Source organism: Myotis daubentonii, chromosome 7, assembly GCF_963259705.1.
Source record: "Myotis daubentonii chromosome 7, mMyoDau2.1, whole genome shotgun sequence".
In the NCBI taxonomy this organism is placed as follows: domain Eukaryota; kingdom Metazoa; phylum Chordata; class Mammalia; order Chiroptera; family Vespertilionidae; genus Myotis; species Myotis daubentonii.
The window spans coordinates 72364196-72384264 of record NC_081846.1 but is presented as its reverse complement, the minus strand read 5'-3'; the positions used below and the strand labels follow the sequence as shown (position 1 = coordinate 72384264).

Below are 20069 nucleotides of genomic sequence, written 5' to 3'. Positions count from 1 at the left end.
AGAAAATTCTAGAAAGACCTTATAAGTGTGGTTTTTGAACTCTATATCCAGGAGTTTGCTTTCCTCTGTTTCTGTCATTTGTGACCTGTTTCTTTGTCTCCACATTTTTTATGCTTCCCTGTGTTGATAGAGTGGCTTTTTGTGCCAGCTGTCCTATAGGGCTCAGCCTCCCCAATTACCCGAGGTGGAGACTCTTGGTGCACCCCTTTGTGGGATTTGTGCACAGTCTTGTTGTAGTTAAGCCTTGATTGTTGTAGGTATCACTGGGAGGAATTGACCTCCAGGCCAAATGGCTGTGAGAAGCAGCTGTGTCTGCAGTGGGAGAACTTCTGTGCTGGAGACACCTTTCTGGGGCAAGACTTGCTTCAGTGGGGCTTTGGTGCTCACTGAGTCTGCCCCCCGAGTGTGTCCCTTATGGATCTGAGGAGTTGTAATCTGTATGGTCCCACTCTGACCACTGGGTACACTGGCTCTTGGATCTCTAAGGAGGTGCTAATTTAGCCTCTTCTTGAGACTACCCAGCAGGAGCCCAGCTGTGAAGCAATGCAAGCTGCTGTGGGGCCTTGGGCCTTCTTTTGGAAGTTCTGGGTCTCTCTGACCCAGCTGCAGTTTCTTAGGTAATTTTAGATTGCAAAGGGCCAGGCCTTTCATATGCAAAAGCCTCTGCTCACAGCTTGGGTAGGGCAGGGTCTCAGGGGATCAACGGGGCAGAGCAAGCAGCTATGGCTGCTCCTCAGTGCTGCCCTAAGAGGCCCCTCTTCTCAGTGTCCCAGCAATCGCTGCAAGCACCTCTGAGAGAAAGCTGCCCTCAAGTTCCGACCGATGCCAGACTGTCTCGTTTCTCCTGTATGAATCTGGGTCCCCAGAGACTCGCCTGGAACTGGAGTTCAGAGCAGTCGGGAGTTTGTGACTCCCTCCATATTAAAAAAGACAACCATGTCCTCAGCTGCCAGCCCTTTCCGCATGCCTCCATACCTCTGCACTTTACTTCCGCACCTCCTCTGAATCTCAGTGTGCTTTTCTCTTTCCTTCTAGTTGTAGAATTTCCACTCAGCCAGCCTTCCTGTGGTTCTGGATGATGTCCATTTTGCCTTTTAGTTGTATTTTTGAAGTGGTTGTGTGAGGCAGCAATTTCCAGTGTTTACCTATGCCGCCATCTTGGTTTCTCCTCTGTTTTCTTTGCTCTTGATATAAAAGTTGTTTTCAGTATTAAGGTTAAAATTTCCTTTATGGAGCTATTTTGTTTGTTAGAACAAAAGGAGGCTTCTAATGGATAAATTCCACTAATAATTAACATTGTTTTGCTATCTTGGTATTAACATTCCTTAAGGAAAATAAACCAATCAGTGAGAGAATAAACTTAAGCCAGGTAATTTCTATCTTATTGAAAACAGATATTATACTTCTCTAAAACTAGATACAGTCTACATTTATTATAAAATGTACTCTATCCAGAGAAAAATCCATGTTTTTAATAAAAAATTAGGACAGATGATTATCTGATTTTGCTGAGTCCATAACATAATTTCACCAAATTCAAAGCCAATAGTTTATAAATAAGGGTTCAGTTTGTTTTGATTGTGTGTTTTAGCAAATATGAATAGAAAATATCTCAGGATATTTTTATGAAAGAGAAACAAAACAGATGGCTTAGTTTGTGTCCAGTATTTATTGCTATGTGGTTAGGATTATACTGTGCTGCTGAAAATATGATGGTTCAGCTAAGCTGATATCTGAAGTAGACTGGAAGTCAAAATATGCTAGGTTTAAATTTCCATTCTCTCCATGCTTAAATGTGTAACCTGAGTCTTCAGCTGCAAATCAGATTTTGATACCTGTACTTGTCTGAGTGGATTCAACCTCCCTAGGTAGGCTATTATCTGTATTTGTTTGGCAATACTTCAGACCTTACTGGATTTTCCTCAAAGAACTTGGCATAATCATTTGTTCCAAAATCCCTTCTGAAGGTGATTTATGGATCAAAGATCTCAGTCTCAATATCTCTAACACAAAACATTACCAGCACCTTCTAGGATGCAACATATTGTTTTGTTGCATAAGGATAATTTCATCTACCCGAGATCTTTTACTCATCTGCACTATAAAATAACTGAACTAAATAATCTTTCAATTATCTTCCAGTTTCCTAAAATTTCTGCGTCTATAAGGTAAAATTTGTAAAGCAGACAAGTATATTATTTGGGTACCAGGAAATTTTCTCTATGGGAATGTCCACAGCTATTCCAACAAGGAAGTTCCAGAATCCAATATGTCAAGGAGAATGGGGGAGGGGGGTGGGTACGGGGAGCAGGAAGAAAATAGAAAGGAAAGAGACAGACATACTTACTGTGATTATTAAATGTAATGGCCCAAGTCCCTTCTAGTGACCTTTGGGAAATTTCATTAATGCCTTGCAATAAGTAGAAAAATCTTTCTTTTCCCATTTTAAATGAAAATTGAGTGTGCAATTGAGAACAAGGGTGTAATTATTTGGAAATCATGTAAATGTTAGTTCATAGAAAATCAGAAAAAAAGAGAGAATAAACTCAATAGCTGCAAAAGCAGATATCCGGATACAGGAATAAAGAGCAGACACCCCGCCCTAGTAGGTGGGGCTCCGTGGTTGGTTGAGCCTCATCCATTGCACCAAAAGATCATCAGTTTGAGTTCTGGTCAGAGCACAGACCCAGGTTTCAGGCTTGATCCTCAGTAGGGGGCATACTGATCTCTCTCTCTCTCTCTCTCTCTCTCTCTCTCTCTCTCTCTCTCTCATCAATTAAAAACATTTGAAAAATAAAAAGAGCTGACAACCTTTGTTTGAAGCTCCAACTACATAATCATAGGCAAATATTTTAACTTAAATCTTATTGTGAGGATTAAATGGAATAGCAAATGTAAAGTGCTTGTCAACTAATGAGTCACCAACTAATGAGAATATACTGTTCCAGATAAGACTTAAACAAACAAAGAAAATAATAAAAGATTAGAAAGACAGCCTATTTTATTTTATTAAATCTTGGGTTGAAATTGCAAATATTTATTAGATGAATTAAATAAGTTACATTGATTAAGAAAATGCACATGACCAAATCAGTGTACCTAGGTCTTGTTCATCTTCATGAAAACAAACTCCAGGATTTGGAGGTGAAGTGAGGAAACAGATAAAAGTTACAAGATAAATAAGACAAAAAAAATAAAGGGTGAATTCTGTAAGTAAAAATTTTTTTTTTCAAGATATAGACTCTTTCTGTCAATAATTATTTACTGAGCATTCACTGTGCGGTAAGTATTGTACTTGACTATGAAACTACAAAGAAAGTTATTCTCACTTCCTTATTAAATTTGGGTACAAGGAAATAGTAAGGTGAAAAAATCAATGAATAAATGATGAACGGATGAGGACAGAGCTCAAAAGGAAAGCAGGAATTTCCAAAGCAGAAGCAAAGTTAAACATCAACAGCAGAAAAATGGGAGCATGTATGAGAGTGAATACTAATAATGTTATACATTTAACTGCCTAATGGACTTGGAAACTTGTTAAAATTATTATTAATAGATAAAAAGTGAAGGCCAAGCCCTGACCGGTTTGGTTCAGCGGATAGAGCATCAGCTTGCGGACTCAAGGGTCCCAGGTTCGATTCCGGTCAAGGGTATATACCTTGGTTGTGGGCACATCCCCAGTAGGGAGTGTGCAGGAGGCAGCTGATCGATGTTTCTCTCTCATAGATGTTTCTAACTCTCTATCCCTCTCCCTTCCTCTCTGTAAAAAAATCAATAAAATATATTTTTAAAAAAGTGAAGGCCAATACATTCTTAGTTTTAAATTTGCATATTATTTGTATTCAAAATATAAATAAGAGATCACATGTGTTCCAGCATCACCCAGTTCAGGCATCTAGTGCAGTAGGCAGTAAATATCCCCTTTTCAGACAGCCAAACAAAAGGCATTAAAGACAATGACCATAAATCTTTACTTTCTTCAAAGCAAAGGAAAATCTAATTCTTTGAGGGATATTTATGTTCTGTTTAGAATAAATTACAAAATTGAGGCCAAATCTATTCTAGAGGATATCTGTCCCCTTCTCCATCAGCTCCATGTTGAAACTATTTGATATAATTTTTACAATAATTTCAGAATGAAATTGCCCAGAGGGAATAACTGTCTAATGATACTGAACAATTTTCATGTGTTTGCTTCAGAAATGCTTATTTTTTGGATGAAATATGATTGAGACTGTTCCCAAGGAGTATAAGAATGAAAGTTTACATATTCACATGAATTAAACTGTCAACAATGAGAAAAGATTAATTCTATGGAACTGTATTTTGTAGATGTGACATATGTCCAGAGTTGTTTTTTTTGTTGTTGTTGTTGTTTTTTGTTGTTGTTGTTTTTAACATTTCAGCCAGCAAGTTAAAGACTTGTAACAAAAGACTGGATTCTTGTTTTAACTTTATTCCTGATATCCCTAAAAGTGAAATCATATTTTTTTATAAAACCTTTCAATGCTTAAGTAAATAGCCAGTACTGAGTCTATAGAGGAAAATTCCTCATACCAAATTTTTGAGGTTCAGCCTCACCTATTTTTCCACTTGGAAAAAAAAAATGATTTACCCAGTAGATTTATAAATGGGTCATTGTAGAAATATATTTTACTGATCAAAGGATTCAGAATAAAAAAAGAAACCAGAGCTAAATGAACGAGAAACAGACATTTAAATAAAGGAAGGAATCAATTTGCTCTATATTGTCTTTCTACTCCACTGTTACTTGTAGTGGTTGTGCGCACATGCAAAAGTAATTATGAAAATACAGCACTTTCTAGAGATATTGTGTTGTTGTTGGGTTTTTGCCTCTCACTTCCAAAAGGAAGTTTGGAAGTGAGAGGAAAGAGCAACACAACCTTAAGGGGAAGAGATAAGTATACATTAATTTAGAAGGGAACTTTTTTCATTTCTTCACCATGTTGATGATGAAAACAGTGATGATCACTATAGAAATTCTTTTGTTTGAAAGAAGTTTAGAGAGAATATGAATCAAACTTCAATTCCAAAATTTTCTGAAGTGGAAATTATATCCAGAATGTTCCATGTCCTGGTTTCTCCTGCTCCCTTACTATTAAAAGTTAATTCTAGTGTATTTTAAAAACAATGTGAGTTGAGAAAAACTACACCATATGCTCTGCTTCCCCAGGCAGTGTAAAGCAAGGTGCTGAGCAATGACGCAGTGGATTTGATCAGTTTTGACAGCTAGTCTTGAAACTCAAGCCAGAATGACCTGCTCTTTCTTCCGCCTGAGGTTTGGGGACTGGATTACATGACTAATTGCATCAATTTACTACTTTACCTTGGCAAGGCCTCACAAACCCTGCATGTACAAAATGGCTTTCTGATCCTCTTGAGCATGCCTTCGCGTCATAGACATTTTACAATGTCTATGTCAGCATACACAGTCACAATAATGATGGATAAAAGTAATGAAGTGCCTTTTGAAATACTCTGGATTGCCCTGCACCAAAGTGATCCCAGCTTGTTACTTTCCTTCAATTACATAACCTGTATTTACCAAGGATAGTATTTGACTAGGGAATCCTAGTACAATTTGTAACCTGATAAATATAAATTAACTCCGGAAGTCCTCCTCATCCTCTGCTTGAAACATGTCCAAGAATCAAGTAGATTAACTGGATAATTTCATTAGTGAATTTCCATAATCATACAAAAATGCATGGCATTCACATGGATAGTACATCATTTACAGTGATCTATTAGTGAAATTGCAGTGCTCTACAGATGAAGGCCATTAATATTAAATAGGCACTGATTCCACAATAATTCAAACCCCCCAAAAACTCTGAAGAGTCTCCAGGTGGGTGTGCCACTCATTTCAGAGTCTCATGAGGCTAAAACAATCTTTCCAAAACTTCTTAATGTGCAATGAGCATTCTAACTTAAAGATAAATAGACATTGAAGAGACGGACGGGATTTTAAGTCTGAGATGAAAGTAAATTAACGTTGGGGCAATTTATCTTTTATAGAATATTATGGGGCAGTGCCAGCAGCCACAGATGCACACCTCACGAGGATCTTTAAAAGACATCTGTGAGATAGGGGAAAATGCAGTTTATATTCAAAATGTAATTTAGCAATGAAATGTCAACCACATCTCAGATGAATGTTTCAAATATACAAAGAAAAATTGAAAAACATTATTTTCATTCACTTTTTCCATGTGACATTTTAAAAAAAGTATAGCTCATATATACTAGTGAACCAACTAAATTGAGAGATAAAAGGAAACCAGAGTGAAATAATGAGGATAAGGAGGAAGGGTTGGAGGGAGTGTTAAAGAGAGAGAGAGAGAGAGAGAGAGAGAGAGAGAGAGAGAGAGAGAGAGAGAGAGAGAGAGAGAGAGAGAGAGAGAAGAAGAAGAAGAAGAAGAAGAAGAAGAAGAAGAAGAAGAAGAAGAAGAAGAAGAAGAAGAAGAAGAAGAAGAAGAAGAAGAAGAAGAAGGAGAAGAAGAAGAAGGGAAGAGAAGAGAAGAGAAGAGAAGAGAAGAGAAGAGAAGAGAAGAGAAGAGAAGAGATGAGAAAGAAGAGAAGAGAAGAGAAGAGAAGAGAAGAGAAGAGAAGAGAAGAGAAGAGAAGAGAAGAGAAGAGAAAACAAAAGGAATCATATCAAAGAAAATACTTCAGAAACTTTCTATTTTATAGGTTGTCAAATGTTTACAAAAGACTGATATATCTCCTTGGAAAAAGACTGTGAAAATGATCACATAGTATAGGGTTCCCCTAACACTACCCTTTAAATAAATCACTTTATTATTTGTCTGTTTTCCTGTTAGAAATTTAAAACAGAACAGAGACCATGCTTTCTTATCTTTTTACCTATCCTTTCAGTCCAAGCACAGTACCTGGCACATAAGAAGTTCTCAGTAGATATTTGTGGAATAAATGAAAGGATGAATAGCATTCTACTTTCAAATGTTACTGATTATATAAATGTTTGACAGCCTAATAGTTTTTTCCTGTTCTATTTGTACATGATTTCTAATTTATTAATATTTCCTTATTGTTCATCGCATTTGCAAAGTAACTCATGCAAATGACAAGACCCAATTGCCATGGATATGCTGAAAGTCATGGTCATGATATCCTCCTCCATTATCTAGCTTTCCAGAAAGTCCATCAGTTGGACTATATCACCCTTTAATAGGGAATTATTTCAAACCTTAAGGAAACAAATGTTGCGTGGAAATTAAAGGAAAATTATGCCTTTCTTGTTTTCTTTTTTTTTTTCCTTTTGGGATGGATTTGGGGTTTGGTCATTTAGAAGTTAGATTGGGGTTAAAATGTAGTAAGTAAAGCATCTAATGAAACTAAAGCATTTAACAAAAGTAGGAAGTAAAAAACAGAGAAAAGGGTATTAAGTATAAGGAGTAATTAAGGTGAGAAACCAGAGAAAGGAAAGAGTGAAAGAAAAGAGATCAGCACATTATTGTACACAATTTTATATACATATACATTTTTTTCTGATAAGCAATGTATCTCTATATATAAAAGGCTAACATTCTAAGTGTCCAACCGTCCGACTGGTCGCTATGATGCACACTGACCACTAGGGGGCAGATGCTCAATGCAAGAACTGTCAAGCTGCAGTGACTTGCAGTCGCGGTTCTTGGGTAACACACCCTGAAACCAAAGAGGAGGGAGCCCGATTCCTTGCAGGGCTGCATGACTCCACCTTTAGCCATGGGTTAGGTTGTTGCTGGGGCACTGTCAGCCCTGAATCTGGTTTATTGCACACTTGCGTTTGCAGTCCACACCCTGTTTGACAGCAACTTTGCAGAGTGCCCTCTTGCACTCAGGGACCCCTCGGGGGATGTCAGAGAGCTGATTTCAGCCCGATCCCTGCAGGCCAGGCTATGGACCCCAGTCCCACCCTGCCAGCACCTTCTAATTAATTTCCTTTCAATGTACACGAATCCATGCACCAGGTCACTAGTTTTTACATAATATTCATTCTGAAATACTCCAAATATGATATAACTTAAGAATGAGATTGCATAGATTCATAAAATGACTAACCTTCCTTGGTACAATTGCTTTGGGTTTCATCACTGAAGTCTCCACAGTCATTGTCACCATCGCAGGCCCAATGGCCTGGGATGCATCTGCCGCTGGAACATCTGAACTGATGATCAAGGCAAGAGTGAACACAGCCGACTTCATCACTCCCGTCCCCACAGTCATCATCTGGAGAGAAACGTCAATGTAAACAAACCCAGTGAAAACTGACCCAGGGAGAGACGTTTTATTATGAAATATCTAAATGCTTTTTTCCCCTCAGAGTTTTGTTTTGTTATTGAAAAAGGCACACCAAATCAGTGGTCAGCAGTTCCCATGAACAGTGGGAAATTATTTTCTGTTTTATATTGCTTCACTTAAGATTTGATACAACTACTAAATTAAGAGGAAAAAATCCTGACTTTGAATATTGAATCTTAATTTCTATTTCACTCAGAACTGATCAACCACTTACTGAATAAATCTAAGCAGCATGATATAATTATGAAGTGGGACAACAATGGTGACTGTAAGAATTTCATGAAATGATATAGTTAGCAACATAATTATTGTGGAAAGTTATTATTTTGACTACCATATCCATGCATCATAATTTATATCTTCCATTCAATCCCTCATTCCCCATTCTCCAACCTGAGGGCCACTGTGTAACCCTCACCCCACCTCCCATCCCCTCACTAGCTCCTAGGTGTGTATTTACACTGGGAAATTGTTGTACACTACATTAGCAATGATTTATATTTTTTATTAACAACTATTACAAAAGGGAAGGGAGAGAAATATAAAGTGAAAACAGGTTACATTGAAATCAATAGCTGGGAATGCATCGATTATATTTAATTCATTTATCTGTATTTGGCATAATTTAGGGTGATAATACAAATGAGTATAAGAAAAACCCCACATCATTTGAACATAAAAAAGCAAGGTGACAGAATTGAGACCATCTGGATAATTATATAAGAATTTATACACTGCTCCATCCTGGGTTACAGAGCATTTTTCATATATACCTTGGGGACCTGATTTGTCCAGGTCATTTCTTCAGTTGTCCCCTTTTTACTTCTTGTTTGTAGACTTAGACTGTGTCTGGCATAGTAACTGAAAACTAATGCCTATCACAGCCCCCTGGGACAGATAGTGAGCTCCTTTGTCCTTAATGCTAATCCCTTTCCGTGTACCAGCTGCCCTCTCACCACTCATTCCCGCCACTGTGCTTGACTCTGCATGCCTCTCTGCAAACCGTTCAGAAGGAGGCGAAGCAGCCCAGACAGCCAGGCCCCCATTCAAATCAGTGCAGCACAGTGAACATTCGGTACTTGCCAGAGTCGCAGTGCCATTTGCTGCTGATGCATCTTCCACTTTTGCATATAAATTGAGTTAGTGGCTCACAAGTTGGGAATTCTGTGAAAGATATAAACACATCCAATAGGAAAGATGATATAGACTGTGCTTGACTTCATCGGTATCTCATTTGCTGATTTAATCAGAGCTCCACTCCTATTTTTCCACAAACGATACAGAGGAAACATCAGATAAACACATATAGTGACAGTGACTTCTTGAGGACATAAGGGTACAAGTACTTTTAACATCTTTTAAATGAGCACTTTCCAGTGACTGAAAACCAAGGAGAATCATCTAATGAAGGACTTTTGGGATTCACGGTATTGCGAGTAAAAGGAATAGAGGTCAGCTGTCTGCACCAAGGGACTCAGCCTCCTCTCAGACAGAAACAGCTGGATGAAGCTCTATGCTCCAGTGCTACAAAGTCATGTGCAGATGTTTTAAAAGAAAAAAAGGCCTTTTCTGAATACAGAGAGCCAAAGTAGGAGAGTTAAATCTAACTTTGCCTCTGAGAGTTGAAAGTAAAAACATAAGTTGAAAGTAAAAACAAAACAAAGCAACTCAATAAAATTAGTTTAGTTGTTATATAAATTTTAGAATAAATTTAACTTTTTGAATACTGAAAAGTATGATTAGAGCCTAAGTGTTATTTAAAGATAGATGTAAGAAGGAGGCAATCGCTGATATATAGAGATGTAAGGCTATATCAAAGGATAGACTATATCATACAGCAAACCAACAAATCTTCTGACATAAAAATAAAAAGTATTGGCAAGAAAAATGAAAATGCCCAACATGTGATTTAATCAATACTTCTAAGAGAGTTTTTGTTTGTTAACTGACAAGATAATGAAAACTTACATTTATGTTTCAAGAATCAACATGAGTGTTGCCCAAATATGTTTTCTCCCTTTGATAAGTATATCTAATGTTTAGAAGCTGAACAGTAGACATGCAACAAAGTCTACTAGTATCTACAAATCATGGTTCAATGAGTAAACAACTATATGCAGACTCTAAGAGATGATGAAATCTAATTTTCAAAAAAAGCAACTTCACATGATTTTGCATCTACAGTAGGTCCCCGGGTTACGTCGGAGATCCGTTCCTACAGCGCGACATAACGTGACTTTTGCTGTAAGTGGAAACCCACCTACATAAGCACCTACGTCACTCACATGGAGCACAGACACAGCAGTAATGAAGTGAAAACAGTAAAAAACATTTAAAATAAAGATAACAATTCCTGACCTTTACTTGTGTTAAATAATAAAAAACATAAAGCGTATATGTACATACGTCGAAATGACAGAACTTTTTTTTTATATAAATAAATGGGAGATGGCGACATAACCATGAAACGATGTACATCGAGTCCGACATAAACTGAGGACTGCCTGTATAACTGGCTAATACACATTTTTAAGTCTCTCTCCTGTAAACTTAGAAGTGTATAAACCAATATCACAAGCTTTACAAGAAAAAAACTGCCCCAGCATTTGGAAATTTCTGATATTTGGTGGGTATTTTACTGGTTAGAATATTTTCTATTTGACCTTTAAGATTTTTTTTTTGAATTTCTTAGGTTCTAATTCTAAAAAAAAAGTAAAAAGAAACCTGAAAATTAACTCCCAAAGGGTAAACAAACACCCTACAAAATGAATAAGATAATCTAAAATCTGTTGTATCTTCAATCTTTAACAAAATGAGTCATACCCCTTCTACCCACAGTGGTCATGAGAAACATATATGTGTATAATATGTTTTTAAATAATTGCATATCATTTCTGATTTATTTTTTTTTACATAATACTGAGTTACATCATTTCTCCTGGTAACCTCATAGTCTGAATTTGTTTATAGGACCCAGAGTGAAATTATATAAAGAAAAAAACTTGGAAGCTCAAAGGGCAAGTCACTAAAAAGAACAAAGGCATTAACTGAAGGGACACGTGTAAGGAAATAAATTACTAATGTTTTATTCCTGTTTTGTTGTCAAAGCAGTGTGACCTTTGGTAAATCACAAAGCTTATCTGGTTACAGATTCTTGGTTTGTAACATGATCTCTTGATCCTCTAAGATCAAAAGACCAAGAAGTCAGGAGAATCCTCATTGAAAAATGCACAACAGCCAAAAAGCCATTAACACAGCAAACTCCTCCCCCCAAAAACAAAACAAAACAAAAAAACAAACAAAAAAACCAAACCAAGGTTCATCACCTGAATAACTCCTGGGATTATCACAGCATTCCAATAGAATACAATAACTGAATTTTAGAAAAAAAACACAAAAAACAATAAAAAACACTTGTTAACAAAGAAATGTTAAAGTTATATTTGGCTCTTCTCTGTTTATTAGTGTAGTCAAATGTGCCATACTATTTATAAAGAGTTCCATCAAAAATTAAATCTAGGGTCATCAGAAAATTTAACTATAGGGCACCTAATTTTTCACTGTGGTGGAAAATACTGTATCTATAATTCTTCCATATTCTACCCTAGTACCTGGTGGAGATAGAGAAATGGTGTCTAATGATAATATATTTACCCCTAAAAATAAAACAAAACCAAAGTTCTTAAAATAATCTTAACATTGCCCTTGTCCTTCTGTATTAGCATTAATTTAAAAGTTGAAAATCGTATCTAAATATTTCATTTTTTTTCTGGATCCTTGTTCTAATAAAATACCATTATGAATTTTTATGTAGTATTAGGCAAAGGTTTTAATGTTATAAATGATATTTTATTTCTTGATTTTACATAAATATAATTTAACTTTTGATCTTCCTTGGGCCACAAATTGCAGGACACTTGAAAAGATTACCCGATTTACTCTGAAAAAAGAAAAAATTATGAACTAAAATGGCTTACATTTTATCACATTACAATTACAGCAAGAAATTTTATTTCTGTAGTTACTTCAACCTCATCAAAATTATGGATTAATGGACTGTTAAAATTCTTCTATTTTTGCAGGTAGTGTGCTCAATTTATCTATTAAATCTTTCACTTAAAATTTATTGCCAGGTTAGATGTTTGCTATTATGTAAATTACAACAATTTTCACTCTCTCTCAAGGGCAATCATGGTTGGTATAGTGCTTATATTTATCCAGTATACAAAGCTTAGAAGAATGTTTCCCAATGAGGTAGTTTTCAGATCCAGTTTATGTTTCTTTCCTGTCTCAGCTCATTTAAGCCCTAAGAATTTTCTTTCGTTTTCTTCCTCCTTGACCACAAAATAGATATTTCTAAGTAACTTATTACTGAAGTCTCAAAATCCAGTTTTCATAGGTTTGAAAATATTAGTTCACATTCTATATATGTGAATTTGACCTTCATGATTAAGTATGTGGAAATTCAAGTTAAAATAAATAGTAAGGTAGGAACATTACTGTGCTCCTGGGCTAGAAGAGTGTAAACCTGAAAGAGACTATAATATATTATGTATTATTATTTAGTATTGAGTATGATGTACTAGGCTAGCCACATGTAAGTATTTCCTACATTCTAACCAACAGCCCAGGAATTGTTATTGCTAACCCCATTTTGTAAAAGAAAACAGTGTAACGTGCCTGAGGATACATTGTGTAAACAGTAAGTGTCAGAGTGAAATCTGACTGATCCAACATACATTATTTCTTCAATATACCATGCTGATAATACAGTCTTAAAAAAAAAGATAGAATATTTTTGAAAAAGGTGAAAAATTTAATTCTTTCTATGGCTTATCCCTTCCATTAAATCTAATTCTGATTTTTACCTATGTAATATGTAATTAAATATAGCTATAGGAAATAACACCTTTTAAAATTATACGGGTTATAGGAATATAGTTTTTGAGAAAATATATATAACATTTCTTGTTACTGATACTAGTTGTGGCTGTTAATTCTTGGTACTTACACAGGACACACTTTAAAAATTCAATAATTACATTAATTTTGGAAAAAAATCATAAGAGAACAGTGTACCACAAATTGTCCTCATTTTTCTGCTCTTTCATTGTTACATAAAGCCTCATTTTATACATCTTATATAATGTTGTATATAGAGAATATAGGCTTTGTTAATTAGGCAAACATAAATTCAAATTCTGGCCTTATTACTAACTAGAGGCCTGATGCATGGATTCCTGCACCAGTGGGATCCCCTGGCCTGGACTGTGGGGATCAGGCCAAAACCAGCTCTCTGACATCCCCCAAGGGGTCCAGGATTACGAGAGGCTGGTTCTTGGGTGATACACTCCAAAATTGGGCTCCCTCCTCTCTGGTTCTGGGTGCATCACCAGAGAACCACAGCTGCCAAGTCACTGCAGCTTGGCATCTTCTGCATTGAGCGTCTGCCCCCTGGTGGTCAGTGTACATCATAGCTACCAGTTCAATGGTCAAAGGATCAGATTTTCGCTTAGGCTTTTATATATGTAGATTAATTTGTGACCTTGAGCAGGTGCTTAACATCTCTAACTCCAGATTCCTATTCTGTAAAATAGAGTGAAAAGCTACTTCAAACTTTTATTCATTCAAAATATTTTGAGAACTTTACAGCAGATAGAGTCCTAATTTTTAGAGATACATCACCGAGAAAGAATGAATGAATGAGTAGTATTAGGCACAGGGAATACAATGTTCAACACTCATTTCTCAGAGTGCTTAAAGTCTGGTAGGTAAAAGCATCCTATCTAATAAAAGAGAAACATGGTAATTAGCGTACAACCGCTACCCTTCCCATTGGCTAATCAGGGCAATATGCAAATTAACTGCCAGCCAAGATGGCGGCCGGCAGCCCGGCAGCTTAAAGTGAACATGAGGCTTGCTTGCTTCAGTGACAGAGGACCCCAATGTTACCTGCCTGCCGCTGCCGGCCTCTGAGCTGCAATTCTAAGCAACTATGTTACAAATATAGAAGCTAAACAAAACCCCAGAAACCTGCTTTAGTCGCCGGGCTTCAGCCAGCAGGATCGCAGCATTGTTTCAAATACAGAAGGTAAACAAAGGCCAGAAACCTGCTTTCAGCAGCGGAGGCCTAAGAGCTGGAGCCAAGCCTCAAAGCTAAAGCTGGCCCATAATAAAAAAAAAAAAGAAAAAAAGGAGCAGTTGGGAGCTTCAGTCACCCGCCAGCCTGAAAACAGCCCTCAGCCCCTCACCCAGACTGGCCAGGCACCCCAGTGGAGACCCCCACCCTGAAGGGTGTGTGACCAGCTACAAACAGCCATCATCCCCTCATCCAGACTGACCATGCACCCCAGTGGGGACCCCCACCCTGATCCAGGACACCCTTCAGGGCAAACCAGCCAGCCCCCACCCATGCACCAGGCCTCTATCCTATATAGTAAAAGGGTAATATGCCTCCCAGCACCAGGATCAGTGTAACAGGGGGCAGCGCCCAAACCCCTTGATTGCCCTGCGGCTTTGTGTGTGACAGGGGGCGGGGCCACAACCTCCCTATCCGCCCTGCTCTGTTCAGGACAGGGGAAAGCTCCCCAACCCCCTGATCAGCCCTGCTCTGTGCATGATAGGGGGAGCTCACCAACCCCCTGATCGGCCCTGCTCTGTGTGTGACAGGGGGCAGTGCCCCAACCCCCTGATCGGCCCTGCTCTGTGTGTGACGGGGTAGAGCCATAACCTCCCCATTGGCCCTGCCCTGAGTGTGAGAGTGGTGGCACCCCACCACCCTCATCAGCCCTGCTCTATGGGTGATAGAGGGCGGCGCCCCAACCCCCACCCCACGGGCCCTGCTCTGTGTGTGATGGGGTAGAGCCATAACCTCCCCATTGGCCTTGTCCTGAGTGTGACAGTAGCAGCACCCCAACCCCCTGATCGGCCCTGCTCTGTGTGTGACAGGGGTCGGTGCCCCAACTCCCCTAACGGCCCTACTCTGTGAGTGACGGGGGGAGCTCCTCAACCCCCTGATTAGCCCTGCTCTGTGCGTGACAGGGGGTGGCGCCGCAACCTCCCCATTTACCTTGCCTTGAGTGTGACAGGGGGTGGTGCCCTGAACCCCCAATCGGCCCTACCCTGAGCGTGACTGAGTGTGGCATCGCAACCTCCCAATCCGCCCTGCTCTGTGCATGACAGGGGGCGGCACCCCAACTCCCCAATCGGGCCTGCTCTGAGCCCGACCAGGGGCTGCACGTAGGGATTGGGCCTGCCCTCTGCCACCCGGGAGCAGGCCTAAGCCAGCAGGTCATTATCTCCCGAGGGGTCCCAGACTGCGAGAGGGCACAGGCCGTGCTGAGGGACCCCTCCCCCCCGAGTGCACAAATTTTTGTGCACCGGGCCTCTAGTTTATTATAATTAAACAAGTGATTTCAATATATTTATATATTATGATATAGGCAGTATAAGGTATTATTGAAACAACAATAACAGAAGCACCTAATCTTAGATATTGTAACCCAGAAGAAGTGTATGTGAGCTGATATAAATGATATACTCAAGTTAAGTCAGATAAACAGGAGAGGAAGGAGTGCTTTTAGGATATTCCAGAAAGATGGCATTCCTGAAGGCCCAGAAGTCAGGGTATATAAAAAGTTTCAAAAACTGCAAGAATTTCAGAATGGTTGAAATAAGGTGTAAGAAAGTAGTAACATTTTTGGAAATAATCATTATTAAAAATAACAAACAATGAGTATTATATGTAATAAAGCCTTGAAATTAAAAAACAAACAAAAAAAACACCCCAGAGAGGATATAGAACAGGGGTGGGCAAACTTTTTGACTTGAGGGCCACAATGGGTTCTTAAATTGGACCAGAGGGCCGGAACAAAAGCATGGATGGAGTGTTTGTGTGAACTAATATAAATTCAAAGTAAACATCATTACATAAAAGGGTACGGTCTTTTTTTTTTTTTTTTTAGCTTTATTCATTTCAAATGGGCCGGATCCGGCCCATGGGCCGTAGTTTGCCCATGGCTGATGTAGAATGAGACTAATAGAAGTGTTAGGAAAAAAGAGTGAGTAGTTCTTGCAATATGGCAGACTAAGGAGAAATGCTAAACTATATTTTTACCCATTAAAATCAGTACATTATCATTAAGAATAATTTTTATCAAATTACTTACACACTACATGTTGACTTTTAGTGCAAATGTTATGTTTTGAGATTCCTTGTCCCCAGTACTATTTTTGATTTCCATTCACATTCTGATATAAATGTTTCCTAAACATCTCTCATGTATAACTAGATATATAATACCTAGATTTTACACATATTATATTATCTTATTCCGATTTGCATATATATACACATATGTATATATATACATTTATATATACACTAGAGGCCTGGTGCACAAAAGTTTGTGCACTCAGGAGAATACCTAAGCCCGGCCTGTGCCCTTTCACAGTCTGGGACCCCTCAGGGGATGACCACCTACTGGCTTAGGCCCACTCCCCAGGGGACTGGGCCTAAGCTGGCACTCAGAAATCCCTCTGGCAGCCTGCGAGCCCTCGGGGGATGGCCACTTGCCAGCGGGGAGCAGGCCTAAGTTTCAGTTGGACATCCTTAGTGCTGCTGAGAAGGCAGGAGAGGTTCCTGCCACCACCGCTGTGCTGGCAGCCAGCAGCCTGGCTTGTGGCTGAACAGAGCTCCCCCTGTGGGAGCGCACTGACCACCAGGGGGCAGCTCCTGCATTGAGCGTCTGCCCCGTGGTGGTTAGTGTGTGTCATAGTGACCAGTCATTCCCAGTCATTCTGCTGTTAGGGTCAATTTGCATATTACCCTTTTACTATATAGGATTATTATATAGCATGGAGGCCTGGTGCATTGGTGGGGGCCGGTTGGTTTGCCCTGAAGGGTGTCCCAGATCAGGGTGGGGGTCCCTCTGAGGTGCCTGGCCAGCCTGGGTGAGGGGCTGAGGGCCGTTTTCAGACTGGCCACACCCCCTTCAGGGTGAGGGTCCCCGCTGGAGTGCCTGGCCAGCCTGGGTGAAGGGCTGAGAGCCGTTTTCAGACAGGCCACACTCCCTTCAGGGTGAGGGTCCCCGCTGGAGTGCCTGGCCAGCCTTGGTGAGGAGCACATGGCTGTTTGCAGGATAGTCCGTTTTTCCCCATAAGAGGATTCTCCCCTAGTGCTTTCAGAGCAGGCCCTGCTGACAGCTTGGTTTTGGCTTTCTGTACTCCAGGTAGGTAAGAGTAAAACCTCGTTGTTAAAGCCATCATGTTTATGGTAATGAGCTTGCAGCAGGTCTAATACTAATTGGTAGGGAATGTTGAAATCACAGAGTTTAAATTGTATGGTCTTGGTTTAGGGCAGCGGTTCTCAACCTGTGGGTCATGACCCCTTTGGCAGTCAAACAACCCTTTCACAGGGGTCGCCTAAGACCATTCTGCATATCAGATATTTACATGACAGTTATGAAGTAGCAACAAAAATAATTTTATGGTTGGGTCACAACATGAGGAACTGTATTTAAAGGGCCAGAAGGTTGAGAACCACTGACTTAATGCTTAAGGGAGTGGTCAGATAAGGACCTGCATGGGAGTTACATGAGGGTTATTCTTTGGTCTCCTTGTTCTACCCTACAGGGGTCTGCCATAGGACCAGCTACATGTCAGGAGAGGAAATTCCAGGGGAGGGTAAAACCACATGAGCAGCAATATGAAAGGCCAGGGTTTTAAACCACATGATGTGCTAGGGGAGGAAAGGTCACCCTGGGGGCAAGGTCCCACCTTACAATACTTGTTCCCCCTGTTTTCTCATTGCTGGGCACCTGGGGCTCGCTGCCCTGGTGACCATCTGTTCCTGCTTTTTGTTCCTACTCGGCTCATATCTGCCTAACTGCCTACTATATCAAGCTGACATAAGAATGAGCCTATGGAATAAAGAGGGAATATGCTAATTGACTGCCCCGCCCTCAAAGATGGTGGTGCTCACAGCCAATAAGGATGGAATATGCTAATTGACTGCCACACCCTCAAAAATGGTGGTTGAAAACCACTGGTTTAGGGTAAAAATCACATGAGGTGTTGTTCTCAAAACACAGATTCCTGAACTCAATCTAAGACCTGAATTGGAATATTTGGGGGAAGAGCATTAGAACTGGGGTATCTTTGTTAGTAACAAGCACATTAGGCGATTACTATCCTCAAGCAAGAGGTTAGGGAAATGCTGACTTAGATCAAGGAACTAGAAGTTGTTTTTAATAATTTCTGCTGTGGCTTTCAATATACTTTGCCAGGGTCTGCTTCACTGCCCACTTTTCTACAGACAAAGCCTAGTCAGGTATGTACAAAAGCCCTCTGTAAAAAGTTAGATGCAATAGCAGGTCACATACCTACAAGAATACTAAGAAGACAACCTAACAGGAGCCTTTACACCACTTTTAAACAAAAATAACAACATTTAAATATAAAGGTGTGGGAAGAACAGAACACGACCATCTGGGACACAAAGCATAAAACTGCAGGACAAAGGCAGGGTAAAGAGCTTCTGTTTCTTTGGTTTACATCTCTTTTTTTTAATGAAAATAATTATTGTCATGTTGGAGAGTGAAAAACAAGGCTTTCAATCAAAGTAAATAGAAAAATTATCTTCATAGTAAGACAACTTATCAAATAATAAAGTATCAAACATTTTTGATCTCTGAATATTGACAGTCATTTTGGCATAAGAGGAAGACAAGACTGATAAAGACTGTTAAAAGGAAAGTAAATCGCCCTAATTTCAAAAATCAGTGAAAATTTGGAAACTGTAGAGAGGTGAAATTTAGGTATATCTCTGACAATAATTCTAGGATAAACGTGTTAAAACATTTTGTCAGCATTTATAAATACACTGTTTGCTCATGAATAAAATAAAAACAAGACATGGCAAATTAACTCTACTTTTTTTTTTTTTGCTGATATAATGTTTCCATAAGTATATATCATGAAAATGCAACAGAAGAGTATACCTGTATTTTAGCACAGGCTTTTAGAAATCTCCTGATAAACAACAAGAAGAAAACATGATGACAGCAAACCTAGGTGAGTAGTTGGTTCAAATCTATACCCGCAGTTCTAATTGCTAGGTCCGTTTTTCCCCAGAAGGATGTTTATAATTGCTCAGCGAAAGGGTCATGACTACGTTTCCACAGCCTGTCGGGAGAGGGTTTTACGATGCCTTGAAGACAGCCAGCCCTTCAAGAACACAGGCAGACCATTCTCCAGCTGTCCCTCAACCATTCATTCTCTCGTTGACTTATCCAGTTATTTAAGAACAACGTTTATAAACCCAGGGCCGTCATCCAGAGTCTGTGTCATTGTGTTGCTGTGACAAAATGGTTGGGTCGGAGAAGCTATCCCTGTAGCTCTGAGACCTCATTACCTGGTGATGCAGTGACTCACTCGGACGTCACTGATGGCCTCGATGACCACGGGCCCTTGGTTCCCACTGGGGACCAAGGGAAAGTAGAACTGGGTGAGGGACTCTAGATTATTCTGCTGCTCTAAGAAATGCTTGCTGGGGATGATGGAGTTGTAAATTCAGAGAGGAGGTCAGAGATGCTGCTTTTATTACCCTCACTGGACATTCCTCCAGTCCTCCACCGAGCTTCAATGTTCTTTCTGTGTGAAAGATACACTTTATAAAATTTGGCTACATTTTAAAAGCAAATATGGGACAACTGAATTTCATAATGTGTTCATAACCAGTG

At 39.3% G+C, this 20069-nt stretch overlaps 1 protein-coding gene across 1 annotated transcript in view; it reads right to left on the bottom strand.

Annotated features, from left to right (window-relative positions):
- The window catches only part of LRP1B (LDL receptor related protein 1B), a 924684-nt gene that overhangs the window by 673336 nt on the left and 231279 nt on the right, over window positions 1-20069 (bottom strand). Inside the window, exons 15-16 of the mRNA XM_059704885.1 lie at window positions 9412-9492; window positions 8089-8256 (exon numbers count right to left, since the gene is read on the bottom strand). Of these exons, the coding sequence (XP_059560868.1) occupies window positions 8089-8256; window positions 9412-9492 (249 nt within the window). The remainder of the gene's footprint in view (window positions 1-8088; window positions 8257-9411; window positions 9493-20069) is intronic.